This window comes from Chiroxiphia lanceolata, chromosome 1, assembly GCF_009829145.1.
Source record: "Chiroxiphia lanceolata isolate bChiLan1 chromosome 1, bChiLan1.pri, whole genome shotgun sequence".
In the NCBI taxonomy this organism is placed as follows: Eukaryota; Metazoa; Chordata; class Aves; order Passeriformes; family Pipridae; genus Chiroxiphia; species Chiroxiphia lanceolata.
Window position 1 is genome coordinate 28,305,747 of NC_045637.1, and position 21,101 is coordinate 28,326,847.

The following is a 21,101-nucleotide window of genomic DNA, read 5'->3' on the forward strand; positions in this document are numbered from 1 at the left end:
ATGACATTTTTTTTACATGTAAATCACTTCTAAATGAAATCTGTTGTGATGTATGCATCTCTTCTCTCACTGACCTCTGTAATGCCACATAAGTTGTGTCATACTTCTCATGAAGCATGAGAAATAGAGTAGAGCCTAATCTATAGAAAAATAACAAAGAACTACCATATAATGATAACTTTTGTGGTCTAGTGAATTACCTTAAGGAAATACAGTTTTAAATTGAACCGTTTTGGAACAAGACATTTTAATTCAGTTATCCGAAATAAATTTTGCAGATGTGGGAATTTTTTTTTTTTTTTTTTTAATAGGCACTCAGCTGAAATGCTCAACATTTTCTAATTTCCCCACTGTTTCACTTCTTGACAGGTATTGATATTTCCATTTTTGATTTTAAGATATAAAAATATTGAAGCTATTGAGAAAATTCCCTGAAACATTAACATTATGCTAAAAAAATTATTTTTCTGTACAGAATAAAAGAATTCTGATTTTTCACTGATCTCTGTTTAATAGCCAAGTCAAAGAAATGACCCTAATGCCATCATTCATTAGAGTGCTGACTTCAGCAGCTCCTTTACAGTAAACTAGTGGACTTACTAGATTCTCTGCATGAAGGGGTGACTTGGTTTGTGCATGTCTGTGAGCAGCAAGAGCCTGGCTGGTCCACAGAAGAGGATGAGCCAAGAGGTGAGAGTGGGCACAACCTGGGGAGGATGGTGACCTCCCTGATGAAGGCACATCCCTAATGCATCAGGGCAGGTGGTGAGAGGGATGGGGTCCATCAGCAGCCTCAGGCAAACTATGTCTGAGGTGAGTTGAGCCCAGGGATCTCCTCCAGAGAGGCAGGAGGCATTGCTGGAGAAAAGACTACCTAGAGTGTAGGTGCAAGGTCAACCCAAGAAACCTGCAAACCAAGACTGCCTGCCTCCTCCCCTCCTGTCCTCCTCACTAGGTGATGTTTAACAGATTAAGCCAAGTTAAAGAAGGATATCATGTAGCCTCAGTGCTAGAGTTCAAGAGATTGTTGCGAACTTCTCTTAAGGAGAATATAATTTTAAAGATTTCCTTTGAAGCAAAACCTTCAGTTATATTTAATTGGTGACACACAGTCCTCAAACCCAACAATAGACAACACAAAGAAGAAATGTAGCTGGAGTTACTCAGGCTCGCTCCCTTCCTTCACCAGGGGTTGTGAATGCAGACTTGCCAATGCACAGATCATTGGGGACAGAGCAAAGCTCTGACATGTTGCTAAAGTTCTCATGACTAAATAAATTTAACGCATGAAGTAATTAACACTTTTTCTTGAAAATTCTCAGAAAAGTAACTTTTAATTCAGAGTAAGTGCAGTAATTCCAGTTATGATTTAATGCATTCTTTATACATAATAATAGGATGAATCACTGCAAAACTGAGTGCACAACTATGCAGTTTCAACCAGAAAACTCTCACTTTCATGCCGATAATAAAAGCTGTATCACATTATGCCTAATCACAGCAGGCCAGAAGCCTCCTCTGTGCCCAGTTTAATAGCAATATACAGAACAGCTAGGAATTCTTACTAGATTAACTGTATGTATAAGAAACCAGATTGCAGTGCTGCGGTATGGGTAACAGTCTTTTAGCTAAGCCTAAGAGTAAGGTACTCTTGTGCCCTTTTGTTTTCTACAGAAGCAGGAAATGTGGTGCTACCAGCATATACAATACCAGTGTATTTGTATTTCTTTGAAGCATGGGAAGTGCAATGTAAGCTGAAACACAATAGTATTCCTTCGCCTATGCTGTGAAGGAGTTATCACAGTAAAATTCGGCTCAATAACACCAGAAATACATAGCTGTAATGTGTCTATCTCTCCTTTATGTCTTTTAAGCCTCATCTTGCTCCCATCAAGTCCTATTATACAGTCTCTGATCATGTTGCACTTCAAGGGTGCAGAGAGAGGTACTCAAAATCCCCAGGTAAATAGTAATGGAATAACCTGTTTCCACATTCACTTTGTGCTGTCAGTTACTGTTTAGTTTATGCACTGGAGAGAAAAAGAAGTTCATGCCCTTCTTAAAAGGAGACCTATTGCTGTTTAAATACTTTTGTGGAAGTTTTCATTAGCCACAGAATGGCTAATTCCTTTCTGAATGCTATTCAGACTCTTGGCTTTTGTTATCTAATGTGCAAAGAAACAAATTACATTATAATTATAATTCAGGGAAGGTGATTCAGATTCTATCAAGATCTTCAGTTTTAGCCTAGAAGGACTCTGTGAAAACTAAGAGCCGAGGAATAGTTTTTAAAGAAATACAAAGGCTCTGCATTTTTGTATTTGTATTTTTGCTTTTCACTCAAATTATAAAATTGGACATGGTTCAAAAACTGTTATATCCTTCTCAAAACTGGTATACCTAATGCTGTTTTAGCTGATGAGAGTCTCAACAGAAACTTTTGTAGTGGATATGTGAGTGTGTGAGAATAAATATATAATGGAACAAAAGTTTAACAGAGCAATATACATAAGAAGAAAATACAGGTTATTAATTAGCAGTGTAATACTAATAAAGAATAGATAGGTCTATGTAAAAAAAACAAACACAAAAAGGCCAGTGTCTTGTAAAAAAACTAATACCTTTCTCCTAACTGCTCCTTTTTGTGCTCTTCCATGTGGATATCCCTGTGACAGCCAGAGAAGGGCCCAGGGTGCTACTTCAGAGCAGCAAAAATGCACAAGATGTCTATAACAAGACCTTTATGTATTAAAATAGAGACTCATTAGATTTTATGCACAACAAGTTTGTATGAGACTGTAGTTTTCTCCTTTACATTATTCTCCTGCTGCTAAGACAGAAAGACAAAGAAAGGTGTCTGTAAAGATTCCACAGCCCTTGTGGTAAGGACTGCCCCTGGGACTCAGCCCTCCTGTCCCTGAAAATGACTCTGTTGGCCAGGGCTGGTTGCTTTTCAGCTGGGTTGGCAGCTGGGTTACAGGGCTGCTTTCTGTAGCTTTACTGACCAGAGTGTCTCTAACACTACACTAGAGGGGAACACATAATTCAAAGGGAAAAAAAGAAGTCTGCAGCACTTTTATGTTCATTTCACAGTTCATGGTGAGAATTTATTCTTATGTTTCAAGTTCCTACAGTGCTATGCTGAGAAAATGGGCCTTTAGTAATTTTCTTTTAATTGGGCGCCCAGCGTTACAAATTTAGCACAATCTGGGGTATATTTTGAAATAACCTGCTGCAGCTAGCACTGTGGCAATAACTGAGTCTAGGTGTGACTAAAGTATAGTCCATCTAACGGTAATAATAGGTGCCAAACCCTGGTGTTCTTTCATAGGTGATAAAAGGATAATTTAACACATATTGTATCTAATTCTTTTTTCAGTGGGTAACACCAGATCAAGGTTTCAGTTCTGACTTTACTTAGCTTTATAGAACTCACCAATAACTTTGATATTTTGCTGCCAACTTACTTTTTTGTAGGCTTTGTCCAATCTACGTCACAGTTTTCTATGACTTTCTTTAAGAAATTCTCAGTTATATGAGCACATTTTTGAAAACTGTTGGTGACATGACTGTGAATTATACAGCTGCAGATTCTACTTTGAAAGTGTACTCCATCAAAAATTTCCCTTGCCTTCCATGGCCCTTTTTACTGGCATCTTCTCCCAGTTATCGTATAAAAACATCACAGTTAAAATTGGAGGCCTCATTCAGGAACATAAACATCTATAAATCTTGACATGGCTTAAAAACTTACATCTTTCTCAAAGCTGAAGTTTTGAGAATTTGAGTAAGTCATGAGTAACTCAAACACCCTCCTGGAACTGGCAGGTATGGACAGGACTATATGAGCCTTACTCCTTTGTGAGATTCTCAGGTGGGGGAGGGGTGTCTAGAATGACACTGGACACCTGTGTTTAATCATCTAAATTGCTTCCTTGGTGTCTCTGTTTTGGGATCCTAATGAAGGATTCCTGAGGACTTAAGTACATGGTATTGTCATTGACTCCAGTAGGACTCTGAACTCTTAGTACTTCTCCAGGCCATGAGGACTACAACCACTGAAAAACTTCTGTGGTAGATGCCTCTGTTCAATGTTTCACTCCTTGGAGGCTGCCCTCAGTTGTTGTTCTGCCCATGCTGCTTTGGTTCAGGAAGCAACAAAATGCTCAGTCTGGATTTGGGCTGAGCTGCCTTAGACTTAATAACACTGTGTACCCTGTTCATATAGCTCATGCCCAAACCCCATCTATGTGCACACAGGAACTCTCCCCACCTTATGGTATTTGTATGTCTATATCATGTATTTATTTAGATTTTCTTCTCTAGATCCTGCACAAAACATACATTTTTATGCAGTGGCATTTGGGCAATGGGATAACCTCTCACTCTGCCTTCCAACCACTCTATAGTCTTCCCTGAGACACTTACTCCTGTATTGTCCTCTTTGGGTCAAACACTGTCTCCTTGGCGACACCTTACTTGTCTCTCCCTCTCGGTTTTCCTTTTGCTTTTCTTTCTACAGTGCTCTTTAGTCACTACCATTTGCTGTTTGCTTCCCTGAAACAGTTGCATGACCTGTCTTCTTGCGAAGCATCTGCCAGTGGATCTCAGGAATATTTTTCTTCTTCTGTAGTAACAGCTGAGATGAGCGCTTACCCTAATCCCATCCTCCTTCAGGCTCTGCTTTGTCCAATAGCTCATTACGTAGAACAGGCAAGGCAGGACCAGCTCCCCTTACTGCCTCACAGACTTGGAGTCTACAACTACAGCCTCCCTGCTGCAGGGCTGCAGAGTTTTCTGAGATAGGACTTTTTGATTATTTTGAGCTGAAACTGTTCCTCTTTGTGTGAACTAAGTGCTCGTTGACTATGAATGAATATTCATCCTGAATAGGATGAGAGAGAGCAAGCTGAGCATGACTTCAGCAACTGCAAGACTCCACTGGGAGAAGAAGGTTCCTGCTTCAGTAAGTGATCATGATGAGAATATATTTTACTTTCGGTATTCATAAAAGATTCTTATAGTGGAGAATATACATAAGATGGGTGATACCTGCTGATTCTGGGATGCTCCCTATGTATTACTTCAGTATCTTTTTAATGTAGACTTTATGTATGTCATTTTACTGTAATGTTTGATGCTTATGGATTTTTTTGATTTTCAGCTTTTTGTAGATTTTAGATTTTAGCTATATTATATCCCTTATCCTTAGCATAGTAGTTTACACATTTACTGAACCCTCTTTCCCAATTCCATATTAATCCCTCTAAATTCTGTTAGCATGTTTAGACTTCCCTCAAGGTAGGTCTTCATTCTGTTTAAGAACATTTGCACCCTGGCTTGAGCAACAAGGTACCCCACAGATAAAGTGAGCTTCAAACCCAGAATTCTGGAGGAACTCCAAGGACTGTACTTACTTTGAGGAAGATGAAGATGAGGAAGAAAGGGTCCCTGCCTCAATTTCCAGAGAGGTGTGCTGGGGGGAGGACCTGGGGGGAAGATAAATCTGGAATTGGTTGAGATAATACCTTAAATTGTGGAACCCCATGGACACGAGGGATGCGTCATATGTATTCCTGTGGGCCTCAGGCCTGAAATTAAAGGACTTACTCTCTTATCTCCTACATTAAATTGGCCTGGAGTCTTTTTTTCTGCGGTCTCTTAAGGCAACACATAGAATCAGAGCTTCACAGAATAGTTGAGGTAGGAAGGGACCTCTGGAGATCCTCTTGTCTAGTCATGTCATCTGTCACTGAAGCACATCTGCACCAATAGGTGCAGAGAAAGTCTCGGCCCTCCTTTGCACTGTGGATATGCTGAAAAACCTGAGCTGGCAGCACATGTGCTAATGTAAGATGACATTATGTTGGGTGGAAGTGTTGATATGCTTGAGGGGAGAAAGGCTCTACAGAGAGATCTTGGCAGACAGGATTGATGGTCAGAGGACAACAGCATGAGGTTCAACAAAGCAAAGTACCAGATCCTATCCTTGGGCCATGACAACCTCATGCAGTGCTACAGGCTGGGGGAAGAGTGGAAGAGTGTCTTGAGAGCTGCTCAGCAGAAAGGGACCTGGGGGTACTGGTTGACAGCCAGCTGAACATGAGCCAGCAGTGTACCCAGGTGGCCAAGAAGGCCAATGGCAACCTGGCCTGTATCAGAAATAGTGTGGCCAGCAGCATCAAGGCAGTGATTGTCAGCCTGCACTCAGCACTGGTAGGGCTGCATCTCCACTTCTGTGTTCAGTTTTGGCTCCCTCACTTCAAAAAGGACACTGAGGTGCTGGAGCATGTCCAGAGAGGCAATGAAGCTGGTGAAGGGTCCTATGAGGAGCAGCTGAGGGAACTGAGGATATTTAATCTGGAGAAGGGTGGCTCAGGGGGCATCTCATTGCTCTCTACAACTACCTGAGAGGCGGCTGTAGGGAGGTGAGAGTCAGTCTCTTCTGCCATATCACAAATGAAAGGGCAAGTGGAAATGACCTTAAATTGCAGCAGGGGAGGTTCAGATTAGCTATCAGAAAAAAAAAAAACAAACCCTCAACACTGAAAGAGTTGGTTAGGCATTAGAATAAGTTGCCCAGAGAGATGACGGAATCACCATCTCTGGAAGTGTTCAAGAGTCATCAGGATGTGGTCCTTAGTGATATAGTTTAGGAGTAATTATGGTGGTGCTAAGTTGATGATTGGACTAGATGATCTTGAAGGTCTCTTCCAACCTTGATTCTGTGATTTTATAAGCTGCAACTTTATATTTATTGACTCAGATCTTTACTAGCTTATGTGTCTCCCTCATTCACTCTGTTACTCTGTGCCAATGTGCTTAATCTTTCAGCTGTGTGATATGCAGATTTTTATTTATTAAAGCATACAGTGTTGTCTAAAGTAAAAGAGAAAATATGCTAAAGTTCATAGTTCAGCAAGTTTTACATTTGTTTGAATCAAAAATATCTCCAAAGAATACGGGAGTAGAAATATTTTTTCATAGAGGCAACGTTACAGTAACATGGTTCTTGCTCGATTATAGTGATTCATGGTAATTAAACCCTATAGTTTTTAATTGCAAATGTGAACTTAATTTTCTTAGTATTCCTGAAAACTAAGCCTCAGTGGGATGCATTATCAATACTGTGAGTTTCTGTATTTGCTGTTGGATACATTCATCGTTTTCTAAATTTTCACCTGCATTGCCAGGGAGACCACTAAAATCTGATTATCATTGCTGAAGGAATTATACAACACCACCTTAGCTTGAAGAGATTAAATAATTTTTTTGCACACTATTTCCTCCAAAACATGGTTAACAGTCAACTTAGAACTACCCCTACTGGGGCATTTTGCTGGAAAGTAAAACGTGATTTATGATTTAAACTCCATTACTATGCTGTCTATTCACAGCAGTAAAAATTTATACCCAGCATGATGTGAAATACTTAGTTAAGAACTTTGCCCATAAGGAAACAGAAAGATATGATATACTGTAACACCACTGTCTTTCAATCTTACCAGGCAGGATCCTATATATTCCTCTGAGATTCTTGATGTTACCAACAGGAAAAGTCTGTGAGAGAGCTAAATGGCCTCTCCATGTCCTACATCCCCTGTCTATAACTAATAAATGATTCAGCCTTCTTCTTCTGTGACTACTTGAGGTCTGCAGATGAAAAAGAATCTATAAAAAACATGTTTGAAGAGGAGATAATAAGCTCCACGACAGTTTTGTCCTCCAAACTCAGTCTCTTGCTCAAACTTCACTCCTCAAGGAATTTGCTCTGGACAGTGGAGATGAGGAGGGATCTCCTCCATTTCCAAGTCAGTGGGTTGTGCATGTGTAGGTGAGCACATATCCCCTCACTCATGCTCTTCATTCCTAGGAGATCACTTCACTGCCTTTATCCTCTCTTCAAAACCTTGTAGTTTAGCAGATGAGGCAAACCACACTCAAAAGATGGATGAAAGTGATGGGAAAAAACTTGAGCTTGTCCCCTATAAAGACATTTTTGAAAAGTTATATCTGAGGAAGCTGCCAGAAATCTAACATCTGCTAAGGTTCTTCGCTCCCTTGAGTAGTCAGAAGCAGCAAATGAGGTCTCATTGTAGCTCTGCATTGCATGGGGTTTCACAGAGCTTCTCTTGTACCTAAAATCTACCTCTGTTAGAACAGTCAGCAATGTCATTTGTCTACATGGCTGCCTGTATGCAATTTCACGGGTGCTGATTTTTGTAATTTTTCCTATTGCCATTATTGATTGTCTGCTTCTATCATGTTATTTTGTGACATGACTTGGATCCTCCAAACCTTGTGTGGAGCAAATTGGTCAGAATGAACCATATATAAACTGGTAGCACTCCTGGATTACCATTTTCCCACCGTGTTGACCTATCACAAAAATAATTCAGAACTTGTAATTCACTTGCAAATGATCCTCATGTAAATGCAGAAGTATCAAAATTTGAAAGCTCACTCATCCTTGAAATCAGCACAATTGATTTTATATAGCTTGCTGTCAAAAACTGATTTTATGTTCGTGAGTCATGACCTAATAGATTTTGTGAAGCCTGCTACCTTAAATAATAGTGCTCAGTGAATAGTAAAATAATGAATTGTAAAACATCATTTGTGATATGTTATCACATATGTTACTGAAAGTTGTCCTGTGTAGAACTAAGAAATGTCTAGATGCTTATTTGCTTTTTATCATATATTGTATAAAAATTTGTCCTCCTGTTTAAAGTAGACTACTGATGGAGACCAGAACATAAAAGATTGTTAGAAAAACAAAAATAAAAAAACAAAACAAAACAAAACAAAATTAGGTATTCCTAGGTATTTCTAGCCTTCCTAGATATTAGGAAGGAGTTCTTTAGTATGAGGTGCTGAGACACTGGAACAGGTTTCCGAGAAAAGTTGAGGATGTCTCATTCCTGGAAGTGTTCAAGGCCAACTTGGATGAGGCTTTGAGCAAGCTGGTCTAGTGGAAAGTCTTCCTGACCAGGGTAGGGGGTTTAGAACTGTGTGATCCTTAAGGTTCCTTCCAACTGAAACAATTCTATAATTCTGTCCTAGTTAGAACAGCTGGGACCAGTTCATCATTGTATGGGTGTAAACCAAAACTGTGTATTCTATAGCCTTCCATGCCATTTCCCAGAAACTGTTATCAATAGACCATTTACACCATCTGCCCAGAGCAGCCTGACTCCTCAGGCTATAAACTGGGTGTTAAGAGGCCTGAGAGATAGGAGGATGCTCCTGTTCTCATACCTCACACCCATTGTGGAACTCCCCACCCTGAGGGAGGTACTGGGCATTCCTGCCTGAACTGGAGGATAATCTTGGGGTCTTGGGACTTTTTTAACCACTCATGGGATCCAGAGGAAGACTGAGACTGCAGACCACTACCCTCAACCAGACTGCAACCACCACTCTCAACTGGACTGCAACCACCACTTTTCAACCAGACTGCAACCACCACTCTCGACCGGACTGCAACCACCACTCTTGACCAGACTGCAACAGCACTCTCACGAACAGGTTTTCCCCTCTCCTTTTCCTTTGGACTCAGGGAGCCCAACAAACACCACTCTGTTCATGCCCCAGGGTGCTGGGTTATACATTTGGGTTTTGTGGGTTAAAACCAATTGTTTGTATAATCGAACTTATTATATTATATTATTAAATTGTTATTCTGACTTATAATCTCTCTTTTGAGTTGGGTTCATTTCCCCTGCTGGTTTACCTTTGAACCAGCACAGATTCTATGATCTGTAGTTTTTCCATCAATGAAAACATAGATTTACAGTTAATGTAACCACTGAAGTAAACAGACATTTATGAAATCCTTCCCTTGCCTTGTGGATTAAACACCAAAGCCAAAATTCTTAATAAAGCGTTAATATTTCGTATGATTGACTACATATTGCTATATGTTGAATTCTCAGGAAGTTCAACCAAAATCACCTGTAAATTTTGAGGCTTAGCCCTTGAAAGAATAGTCAGAATCATGACATACAGGGAGGGATGTAAAAATAAATAAATATATGGAGGAGGTTTCTTCAAATTTAAAATTAGTACATGTGCAGCACATCTTTCAGCAATTTCCTTAATCATCCTGAGGTAAAATCCTTTCAATGTTCATTGAGATCTTAGTACTAGATTCAAACTGGAGCCCTGCCACACTGAATATCCTCTGTTCCTCCACCATGTTCCACTGTGGTCCTGCTGCAGCAGCGATATTAACAGCATCAATACGAATTATTATTTCTTCTTTCTTTAGATAATGTTCCCAATGCTGCTGCAACTCCTCATAGGCTTTAGCACTGATCACAGTTTCTGCTTAAAAATCTGGTTGGAGTAGGCACTGAAGGTACTCATTTAGTGACTGATATCAACAGGGATGAGTTCGATTCTTATTTTCCACAACATTAGTTGTGTCTATTTGAGGAGAAACATTTTGAATTATCTAAAGGATAAAGCAATGGAAGGATATTTTTTTTTCCACATATACATAGCTACCTACCATAGATATAGTTACATATGGTAATACACCAACAGAGTGGTTATGCGAAGATTCTTCTCCATTACCGTAGGCTGTTAAGTGCATGTAACCAGGGCAGTGCCAGAAAGATTTAAATGTAACCTTTAGAAACCGTTTTGCTTGGTTAGTGAGATTTACGGGGCATGGATGGGAAGGGTGGTGGATGTGAACTAGTTTTCTGTTAAAATACAGTGTGATACTTGTGGATTAATTCTGTTCACATGAGCGTTGAACAGCAATCTTTCTTTGAGAGGTTAATAAAAAAAATTCTTACTACAGTACCCCAAAATGTCAAGCTCCTTTTGTCTCAAATGAGTTAATAATCCCACCATCCAAAACCCAATAACTATTTATTCCCTGGAGCAAACACTTGGTCGTTTTTTGAAGCAGTTTCTCAGAGGATTTTCTAACCAGTTTCTCAGAGCTCCTTATTATAAGGGTATGAACTGTGGGAATAGGGCTGTAACTGCTGTACACAGGTGCCTTTACTTTCTCATCCTCATGGTCAGAATATTTCATTGCTGAGAAATGTCAGAGGTAGAGTACTAACTTCTAAAGTTGTGCTGGTTTTATTTAGAGTACAGGATCTTTCTTCCATTTATAGCCATATCCTTGGCTAGACCCTCCTTTCTCTAGGAATAGATTACCCTTAGTCCGACCTGTCTTTGGTTGGCTGTTAAGACTGGCAGCTGCTGGCCAAAATAAACATCTTTTCTGCTAGTTTAGGGTGTCCAACTGTCCTTAGCTTGACCACACACACTATCCTTCCTCTTGTATAGGAACATAACCATGTAGAGGTGTTTATTCTGATCTGTGGCTGTTGTATCTGAATGGGTGACTTTGGTTAGCTCTTATGAGCTACAGGTTTATTTTAGAGAAGATAGAAGCCTGAAGTTATAAAGACATGGAACAAGCTTATTGTCTCAGAGTAAAGAATTTACGAGAGAAGACAATCTTTCCAGTGTTTTGCTTTGCAACCACCCTTTAGGAGGCCTAAGGCAAAGGGACAGGATCCCATTACCATGTGGAAAACTTCACTTCTCTAATAATTTTGCATTATTTTTATAATTGTTTTCCCAACAGGTTCAAAACTCAAAAATATTCGTCTTTGTCCCTAATGGCAATAGATAAGGTGCAGAATAGATCCCAACTGGAGCCAGCAGCTTGCACAAGAATGGCTGAGGAGGCAAGGGCAAGGCCTGGAATGACGGTGTCTGCCTCCCATTCCCACAAAGGGCAGCCCTGGAAAGCACCAGTGATGAGAAGCGTGGGGACCAGGTCAGGCAAACAGGGCCTGGCACCTCAGCCAAGGTGTGGAGAGGCAGCTTGCATTGAAGGGCACCTCTTTGAATGTGGGGCATTCCACTAGCCAAGTGAAGAGACTTGTAGTACACATAATCCAGCAAGCAGGCATATTTTGTGACCACCTGCACAGGTCAAGGACGCTCATCCTACTTGAACCCCAAGGCAGAATGGTGGGTGCTCAACCAAGAGCAAAGGCTGCAGCTCTGGTGGGGGAGTTTGCACCATCTACCCCAAAAGGCTGAGGCCTCCACCCAGATGGAGCTGCTGAAGGGGGAGGCTGCAGTGCAGACATCAGGCTGAAAGAAGTTCCAAGGCCTTTCTCCTGGAGCAAGGGCAGGAAAAGGCTGCAGACCTGCCTGCCAAAGGTGTGCCCAGGTAGAGGACATCCTGTGGCATGTGGCTGAGCTGCAGGAGGCAGTTTGAAGGCTGCGTAACATTGGGGAGGCTGAGGAGTGAGATAGCTTATTCCAAGTGTAGTCTTGAGTGGTCCCACAGCCCAAAACCAAACAGAAACTCCTCCACTGGAACACACGGAAGGGAGGGGAGCCAGCAATGCAGAAGAATGAAAGCTCCTACCATCAAAGACTTCCCCTGACGCCTGAGGTGCCCTTGCAGAACCACTTCGCTGCTTTGCAGACTGAATAGGAAAGACTTCTGTGCTTCTCTCTTTCTCACCTTACTGAAGAATTCCTACTTTTCAGGATGTTTGTCACATTTCTTGTCAGTAATATTTTTGATACAGGACTGGTGCTTAAATTTCTCAAACTGTTAAAATTATAGTGGCATTAACATTTTCCTCCATTTTACTTACATAAGTACTTGATATTATGGATACCTGTTTCTGTTGGGTCTGCTTGGGTGCAGAGCTTTATTTCCATGAGAGAAATACATTTTCCCTGGAAAGTGTCTTAGAGTCACATTTTGAAAGAAGAAATTGCAAAACTGATTTAGTGCATAAATCAGATAAAATATTTATTTACAGACATGTAAAAATTATGTTACAACATTTTAAAGAAAACTGTAATGAATGATCAATCTGCTCTGCATGGGCAAACTCTGAATGTTTTAGTTCTAAATTGCAGTGGCACCGATTAAAAACATGACTGCTTACAAGATTGTAGCTATCTACATTGTTTAGGTACTGTGGTTTTTCAGAACTAAAAATGGAAATATAGAGAAAACTAATGAGAATTGCAACAATATGTAATACAAGAATTTACAAAAGTAAAAATATTTCTTCTTGATCCAAACTTTAAAGCTTTTTAGTAAATATTTTCCATTCATGCAGCTGCACAGGTTTGAAACAAATATCTGAAATACACAGAGCATATAGGTCTGTGTAGAAAATGAATTGATTTGATTCAGAACTGTAAAGGATTTTATAAGACTGTTGACTATCCAAACTGATTGACAAGATCTTTTATGTTTCTTGTTCTTCCATATTTCAAGGGATGAGCAATGTTAAAAAATCCCACAACTGACAAAACTCATGTAAAACAATACAGGTAGTGGTGGCAAACAACACCGAGCATACCACATACATCAACAGCAGAGAACTATCAAGCTCTGTTGAAGCTACCAGCATCCTCTGTAGTGATTTTAAGCAAACATGCTATTGAGAACCCTTGCTAATAATAGACTGCATGGCATAACAATCTTCTGGCTTGCAAATGAAATAGTGCCTCATGGTGTTATCAGAGGCGTCTTTTTGTATTCAAAATATATTCAGGACTTAAACTGTAGCGTGAAACAGTGTCAATATTATGAATGTGCAATTATTTCTGTGAGTTTATAATCTAAGGGTAGTGATTGTAAAGAATATGTAAAATCTAAAAGTGCTTTCTGTGAGTATTAGTGCATTGGGAATGGAGGTGGTGAAGAGACAATATAGCTAGATGTTGCTCATATCTAGTTTATTAATACCAATATCAGAACTGATCTCCTTGGATGACATTCTCCATCTCTTAAGTCAGCCAAGGGGAAAATGCCCCTTCAGCTGCTAAGGTTTGGAGTTCTTTTTTTTAACTGTCAGGCAAAGATGGAGATCTCAGAATGGCAATTCTTATTGCATTTTTAGAGTTAAGAATGATCATAACCTATATTAAAAGATAGAAAGTGGAGAAGTATTTCACCCTCTGATTTGACCTAACATTTCACTTACAGAGAAGTAATTTTTTTTTTCTGCATTTTCTGGGAGAGTCAGCCTTGGCAAATTCTGAAGCTGTGATTCTTTATGCTCAAATATAACTACTTATTCTAGTCTTTCCTTAATTAAGTAGCTAGGTACCACCCAGCACTTATGTAAACCATGTAACTCCACAGACAATAGACAAGCTAAATATAAGGAACACAAACATAGCTGCAAGTGCTATGTTACATAGTCTCCTAGTGAAGAAATTTTCCACTCAGTAATAGAAAATTAAATTCCAATGTATGCTTTTCTTCCAAATTTTTTGAAGAATATCAGTCTGTCTTTGATGATGGCCCCCATGCTCAAAACCTGACCAGAGACCTTGAGCTCCCACCTCCTCATATCCCCACTATTTGAGGTGAACCTATCATGTCAGAAACTGCTTTTTAAAAGAAATTTAAAGTTCAATATTTTAAAGAGTCTCTCTGGTGTCTTTTATTTTCTCTTGCTTTCAGCCTAAAGAGAATGATTGAAACGGCAAGGCAAGGGTTCATCTTTATAGTGCTGAATGATCCCAAATACCAAATATGTCTGGTCACGGATAACAATGGATGTCAGGCCTTTGTGCTGCAGACTGGAACGCAGCTGGATCTGAGCTCCATTTGACTGCCTAAGATACTTCCTAAGTTAATACTATTCCCTCTTGAAAAGCTGTAGTTACTAAATCATTTATTTCCTTGCAATTACTTTAAAGACATGTCTCTTTCTATAGGAGTATATCTCACATAAAGATGTAGATGATATATTCCTTGTTTCATGTCATCTGCAGTGTTAAGGAGGTCTGACTTCGGGATGGTGAACAAGCTGGTACTTTTATTAGAGAAGAAGACCTTTTGCCCATATCATATATGCTTTGATACCCTTAATGTCTTAGTAACACAGGAGAAATAATGCATCCATTCTTTTTGAAAGGAATTATGATTTATTAAGAAATTCTATACTGAGATTCCCCCTACGACATCTGTAGTAATTAATTATTCCAACTTTAAGCTCTTAGGAGGGATTTAGGATTTTGTGAGTGGAAAGACTACTGCCAGAAAATAACCCAAAAAGTAATAAGTAGGCTAACTCAGGCTGTCAGATGTTGACAGGCTATAAGTAATTTTCCTGGCTAGACAGGAGACTGACTGTCATGGAAACTTTCCATATGGTAACAACAAACAGCCTTTAGAGATTTGCAGGAACAGCTGTAACAATGTCTGATGAATGGCATCACGGAGAGTGCTTATCTGAAGAAAGGGATTTACGGAAGGATCCAATTTACAGTTTGTCAAGGATTGCTCTCTTATTTTGACATTTTCACTTTTTAGAAGCTATCCTGTTACTAAGTATAATTATTTCCAATGAAAAGCAAATTAAATAAAATAATGGAAAATACCATACAATGTATTTAATTGTGACACTGATCATAATGGTCTTGTTTGAATTAAACATTAAACAAAGAAGTGCAATATCACCTGACTCTAAATATGGTAAAACAGTAAAACATGCTAATCATAAAAATAGCTTTTAGAAATATACATTTGTATACAGTGTTTTCCACACCTGTTAAATATGTCCTTCATATTATTATGATACAGTACATTGGCCTTTAAGACATCAAAATTAAAAAAATAATACCAATAATTAGCCAGAGAAAACCACATTTACAATCTAAACCATAAAAATCTGACAATTGTACAGCTTAGAACATATAAGAAATGGAATTTCTAATATTTGAACAATAACGTCCATTTTAATAAGTAAACTGAGTTTCATACAAATTGAATTAAAGGTGTTGCTAGCCAGTAAGAAACCGCAGTTCACAATTTTCTGTGGGGAAGTCAGAGTTTCTCTTCTCAGCCTTCAGGGGGTTCACACATGACATCTCATCACTTGATCTGTAGAAACTGAGAAATGAAATGTTGGCTTTAGTATGAAGGCATAGAATTTCTTCCAGCAGAACCTCAAAAAGAAGCCAAGACAGCTGGGGAAAAGAGCGAAGAGGACTATGATTTCACTTTTTCACAAATCAATCAAATATCAATATCTATTAGATTTTCCCATCTTAAACCATCGAAGGCTAAAAGAAGAATAGTGTTCCTGCAGCAGTGGACAATCAGGACTGTGCAACAATCCTGAATTAGACTGTATGGACCAAAATAATAACAGCAAATCAAGTAAGAGCTGTTGAGGTTGAAGTATACCTGCTCTCAACAAGCTATGTAAACAACTGCTGCATAATGTCTATTTTGGCAGCAGGAAATAGAATAATATATCTTAGCTGTTTTGCAATGAAATGCTTTAGTTACATAATAGCATTCAATCTAAATAAATTGCATGTAGAATTCTCTGCTTCAGTCCCATCACACTATTTATATACCTTATTCCATTTCTATTGACTGTGTGCTTTCAGCAATACCTATAGTTACCAGATTGATGGATCTTTCCTCAGTGGTTTCCCTTTTGTTGTTGCCCAATTTATTATTGTTCTTGTGTACATGCCTTAGGATATAATTTTATATCCTCTGATTTGTTTCGTTGTTTTACCAGCCACATTGTGAAACTGCAAAAATCCAGTATTATTCAATGCTTTTGAGGATCATTCTTCCACCAGAGGTAGAAACAGATAGCATCTAAATATCTTAGTCCTATGATATGTGATCCATTAATACTACCAGCTTCAACTAGGCATTCAGGGATGCTTCAGGGGAGCATAAGACATACCAGCTACACCTACCCACAATAGTTTCCTAATCACATCTGTTTGGAAAACTGTCATTAGAAAACGTTAACAGAAGTAGATGGTTTCTTTTTTTAAACTGAAATTTTCAATCCAAGGTTTTTTTTTATTTTGACAGGAAAAATATATTTCAGTCAATTCCCCCCCCGTTTCGTTCCATCTTTTTCTATAACTAAACCAGAATACAGCTGACAAAATCTGGTGTACTTCTGATCAAAACCTGAAAAAATTTCCAGATGTTCCTTTCAGACAATTTCCACCTCCTTCAGTGAGTTTTAAGTCTGACTTTTCCTTCCTCATTAAAAAAAAGGGAAAATTTCTGTTAAAATTTCAATTTATTGAAAACATGGTTTTCAAGTGAAAAGGATTTTACCAGAAATATCAGAGTCCCCGCAGGACTGGCCTCCTGCCCTTTGAAGCATTCAGGCATCAGATTTTTCCCTTGTTGCAAAGAGAGCAACAGATTTCTGGTTGTGATCTTCCCGGGTAACCAGTATTAGGGAGAAGAGCTCAAGTGAGAGATTTCAGAACTTTCTTCTTTCAGTTAAAACATCCTGAAACTATTATTCTCTACTTGCACAGAGAGAAATCTTCATCTCCCCTATTTTAGGTCTGATCCCTAGACAGACCTATCTATATGAAAAAAGACACTTAAATTCTCCCCTTAAGTCTGTGAGAGGCCTAATGGCTGTTAAGTTTTCATCTTAGAAGAAGTAAAAAACCCACTGTACATCCTATTAACTCCAAAGAGGATTCCTCTTTTCTAGCCTTTTTTCACTTATGCTTTGCTGTTCCATTAAGCCATTATAAAAAGCAATAATTATGCAAGCAAGAAGAGAGGCAGATTTTAAAGTTATTTATTGAAGCTTTTTCCCCTCACCATAGACTTGTTAAGCATTTATGTCTCACTAACACTGAAGAGCTTCATTAGGTTACTAATGTGAAATGTTACTGCTAACCACATGGATCCAAGTCATCAATGCTGCTTTGCTTTGGTTTAGAACAAGGATATGATTTTACCAAAATCTTGCATTCTTTCTTCTGTATGTGGGCTTCATATTTGCCTTTCAATGCAAATAATGTTAATTTCTGAGAAGAAACTTTAAAATCTGAAATAGTCAAGCTTTTATTTTGCATAGAATGACAGGAATACTGGACTATGATTAATCTAGACTAAGGCAATGTTAATTTTATCCTATTTCTTTCTTCTGAATAGTGTACAGTTTATCATCTGGCTTTATGGTAGTGCTGATGATATTAAAAAACCCTCATAATGACTAATGGTTTTTTGAAATTTTTTCATTTCTTTCACCTAATATATAAAAACACATCCCGACACAACAAGGATGAACTGAATTACATTTGAGCCAGCAATAAGGCTTTCATTTGATGCAGTTCTAACAGAAAACCACTTTAGAAAGTGTGATTTGACCATAATGCATTTTAAGAATTGAATAACCCAACTGAGCATGCAGACTTGGCATCTGTAGACAATATCAAAGAAACAGTATATTCTGTCCTAATTGCCATCATAATATCTGAAAAAAAGCTGGAGAGCAGTTATGGAATATTTATTGGTTCCTTTTTCACCTAAAATTATTTCTGCTGCTTTTTTCCCTATCTGGATGACTTTTTGAGCTTGAGCTACTGAAAACACTCTTCTTAGGCATAACGCTATTTCAGTCGTCCAGAAATGCTATTGCTACTGTTATTACAGTTCCAGTATTATCCTTCTGGCATTTTCACCAAATGCAAATTATACTAGACTAAATTAATTTTAACTATGCGCTATTACAATGTATATAACATAGGAAAGCCGACATTAAATATTAAAAACCTCACTAAATGAAAGTGCAGTTCTACTTAATGGGCCCCAAACTATAATAATTCAAAATGATGGAGTAAATCACATAAAATTCAGTAAAAATGTAGAGTTTCTCATCTTGCCTTTTAGATGTTAAATGGTTAAAAACTTACCTCCCCTCAAAGCCTAGATAATTCCTGTCTTTATGTCTGTATATTTTTAAGAATGCTCTGCACGTAAAGGACATTTTCTTGTGGGAGAGCCTGGCCATAAGATCACCTGCCAGGGGACCATTTCCTCAATGCTCTGTGCTTCGTAGTCAGGAAACACAACATAGCAGGAGTAGCTTGCACTCTGTATTGCTCCTAAAAGTCTTTTACAAGAAGACAAGCTCAATATATGATAAAGACCTGCAGGCATCATTCTTTCAGAACAGGATGCACCAACCCCCTTTCCCTGGCCTCCCCAAGCAACTGAAAGCTGCAATGGTAGACCAGCCCTTCTGTGGTTGGGGAGCTACTGACTTTTCTAAACGCGTTCAAATGGACTTTATCTGTCTGAAGGAGACAACAGTTTTGTTCTCTTTCCTGCTCTGATTTATTTGTTCTTCCTTGCAGTTTGAAAAAGGGAGAAGAACAGGAATATGCTCCTTCTTCCCAATAAATACCTAGTTTCTGTCTCACAGGGTTTATAGGAAAAGTGTGCTGGACTTCCTTTGCCATGCTCATCTTCCGGACTTAGATGTACAAAAATAATCTTACTTTATGAGAGCATAAACTGAGCATATGTTCTTGGGTGGGAGTATTAGCAATGCACTATGACTAAATGACAGAAAAGGTGTACATGATTAACATCTTCCCTTGTAGTATATTAGGAAAATGTTTAAAGAAAAGTCCCACAGAATATGGTTGTTACAGACTTTACTATATTACCCTACAGTAATTATAAGCAATAGGAGTATCCAACAAGTATATGCAAGATTTTAATCTGACAAAATGCATGTTTTTAAACAATCAATGGCTCTGAATGTCTTTTGTGATTACATTAATCTTAGAAATTCCCAGAAAATGCATCTAAAAAGTGAATGGGTAGATGACGGTGCACATATACACATGAACTTGAAACCCAAAAACTCAAGTATCCTCCCTCTTGCTCTCCTGCCTCTTTTTCCTTGACAGACAAACCTGTTCTCATGACTGGAATTCTGAGTTCAATAACGGTAATGGAGGCATCTCAAGCTACTGCTGACCACTTTTTGGTAAAATTGCACGTCTACCTCTTGCAGGCTCCTGTTAAGTAGGAAACTTTATGCCTGACACCTTTCTAGGTTTCTGTTGGTGTCTGACTAGGCTTTGGCAGTGGATTATGTGACTGCCATACATCACTTTCTGCAAAACAACTGCAAGTCCCATTAAAATGCAGTAGGTGTGATATTCTTTCACTCCCAGGACTGGCCCTCATTCTTGCACTACCTCAAACTGCAATTGTAGCATGATTACTTTGATTGTATCTGAGGTTCACTATACTGTTATTTCTACAACTGAATCTAGGTCCACAGATGCTGTTCTTACACCCTCTAGGATAGCATACTCTGTTTCATCTCTAATAATTTCTTTTATTATGAAATGTTCTTTCTGGACAGCCAAGGAGGTGAAAAACAATCTGTTTGCAGATCAGGCATGTTTAAAAAATCCCAACAAAATAACCAAACTTAATTAGCCATTATTGATCTAGATATTTACATAAAATGAGAAAAATCAGAATGCAGTACAAAGAGTAGCAGTGCAAATTGTCATTCTGTTTATTTGCTATGTCTAACTCAAGACATAGCTTGAGTTTCTCTGCCTTTTCTCTTAAGCAGGCAGCTTGCACTGAGTGCAAAACCAGTAATTTATGTTTGAGAGGTATCATGGGGGCATGCTCATTTGCTGGCTTTTTCACATCATTCTTCATCATCATCAGCAAACCATAAGGAATGAGTAGGGCTTACCAAGGAACCTTGAATTTGTATTAGCTATCATATTGACTTCCCAGCTGTACATCTGGTATTTAGTCCCTTGATTTAAAGTGGGAAATCTCTAATTCAGGAACAGTTATATATTTAGTTTAATGCCCCCATATGAAGTGTAAATGCTCAGTTCAGTAGATGTGAGCAGGGGAATGTGAATGTATGTGACACACTCGCTGCTGTCAGCTGTAACCCTTGTAAAACATGACAAAATTATGGTACTAAAGCAAAACTGTTTATAATGAGCTAGTGATAGAAAATTCACTGCATTTAACAAATAGAGGGATTGTACAGTTTGATAAATATTAATAAAGAATAATTGCAAGAACTGGTTGCACCTTCTTTAAATCTTTCTTCAAACGATGAAACCTAATCATTATGCTTTGCACTCTGTCAATCATACTTTAATTGCTGAAAACACTACAGAATCGTTTTTCTGTTCAGTGAACAGCTTAATTACTTTGAAGAGTTAGTACTTATGTGAGTACATGTGAGAATGACTGTTTTACTTATCAGTGAAAACAAGCTTCTATCCCC

At 38.6% G+C, this 21,101-nt stretch overlaps 1 protein-coding gene across 3 annotated transcripts in view; it reads right to left on the minus strand.

Annotated features, from left to right (window-relative positions):
• Positions 1-14,929: 14,929 nt before the first annotated feature.
• RALYL (RALY RNA binding protein like) overlaps positions 14,930-21,101 on the minus strand; it is a 374,061-nt gene continuing 367,889 nt past the window's right edge. For all 3 annotated transcript variants that reach the window (XM_032689798.1, XM_032689791.1, XM_032689807.1), the window contains one exon: positions 14,930-15,919. In XM_032689798.1, the coding sequence (XP_032545689.1) occupies positions 15,885-15,919 (35 nt within the window). In that variant the 3' untranslated portion in view covers positions 14,930-15,884. The remainder of the gene's footprint in view (positions 15,920-21,101) is intronic.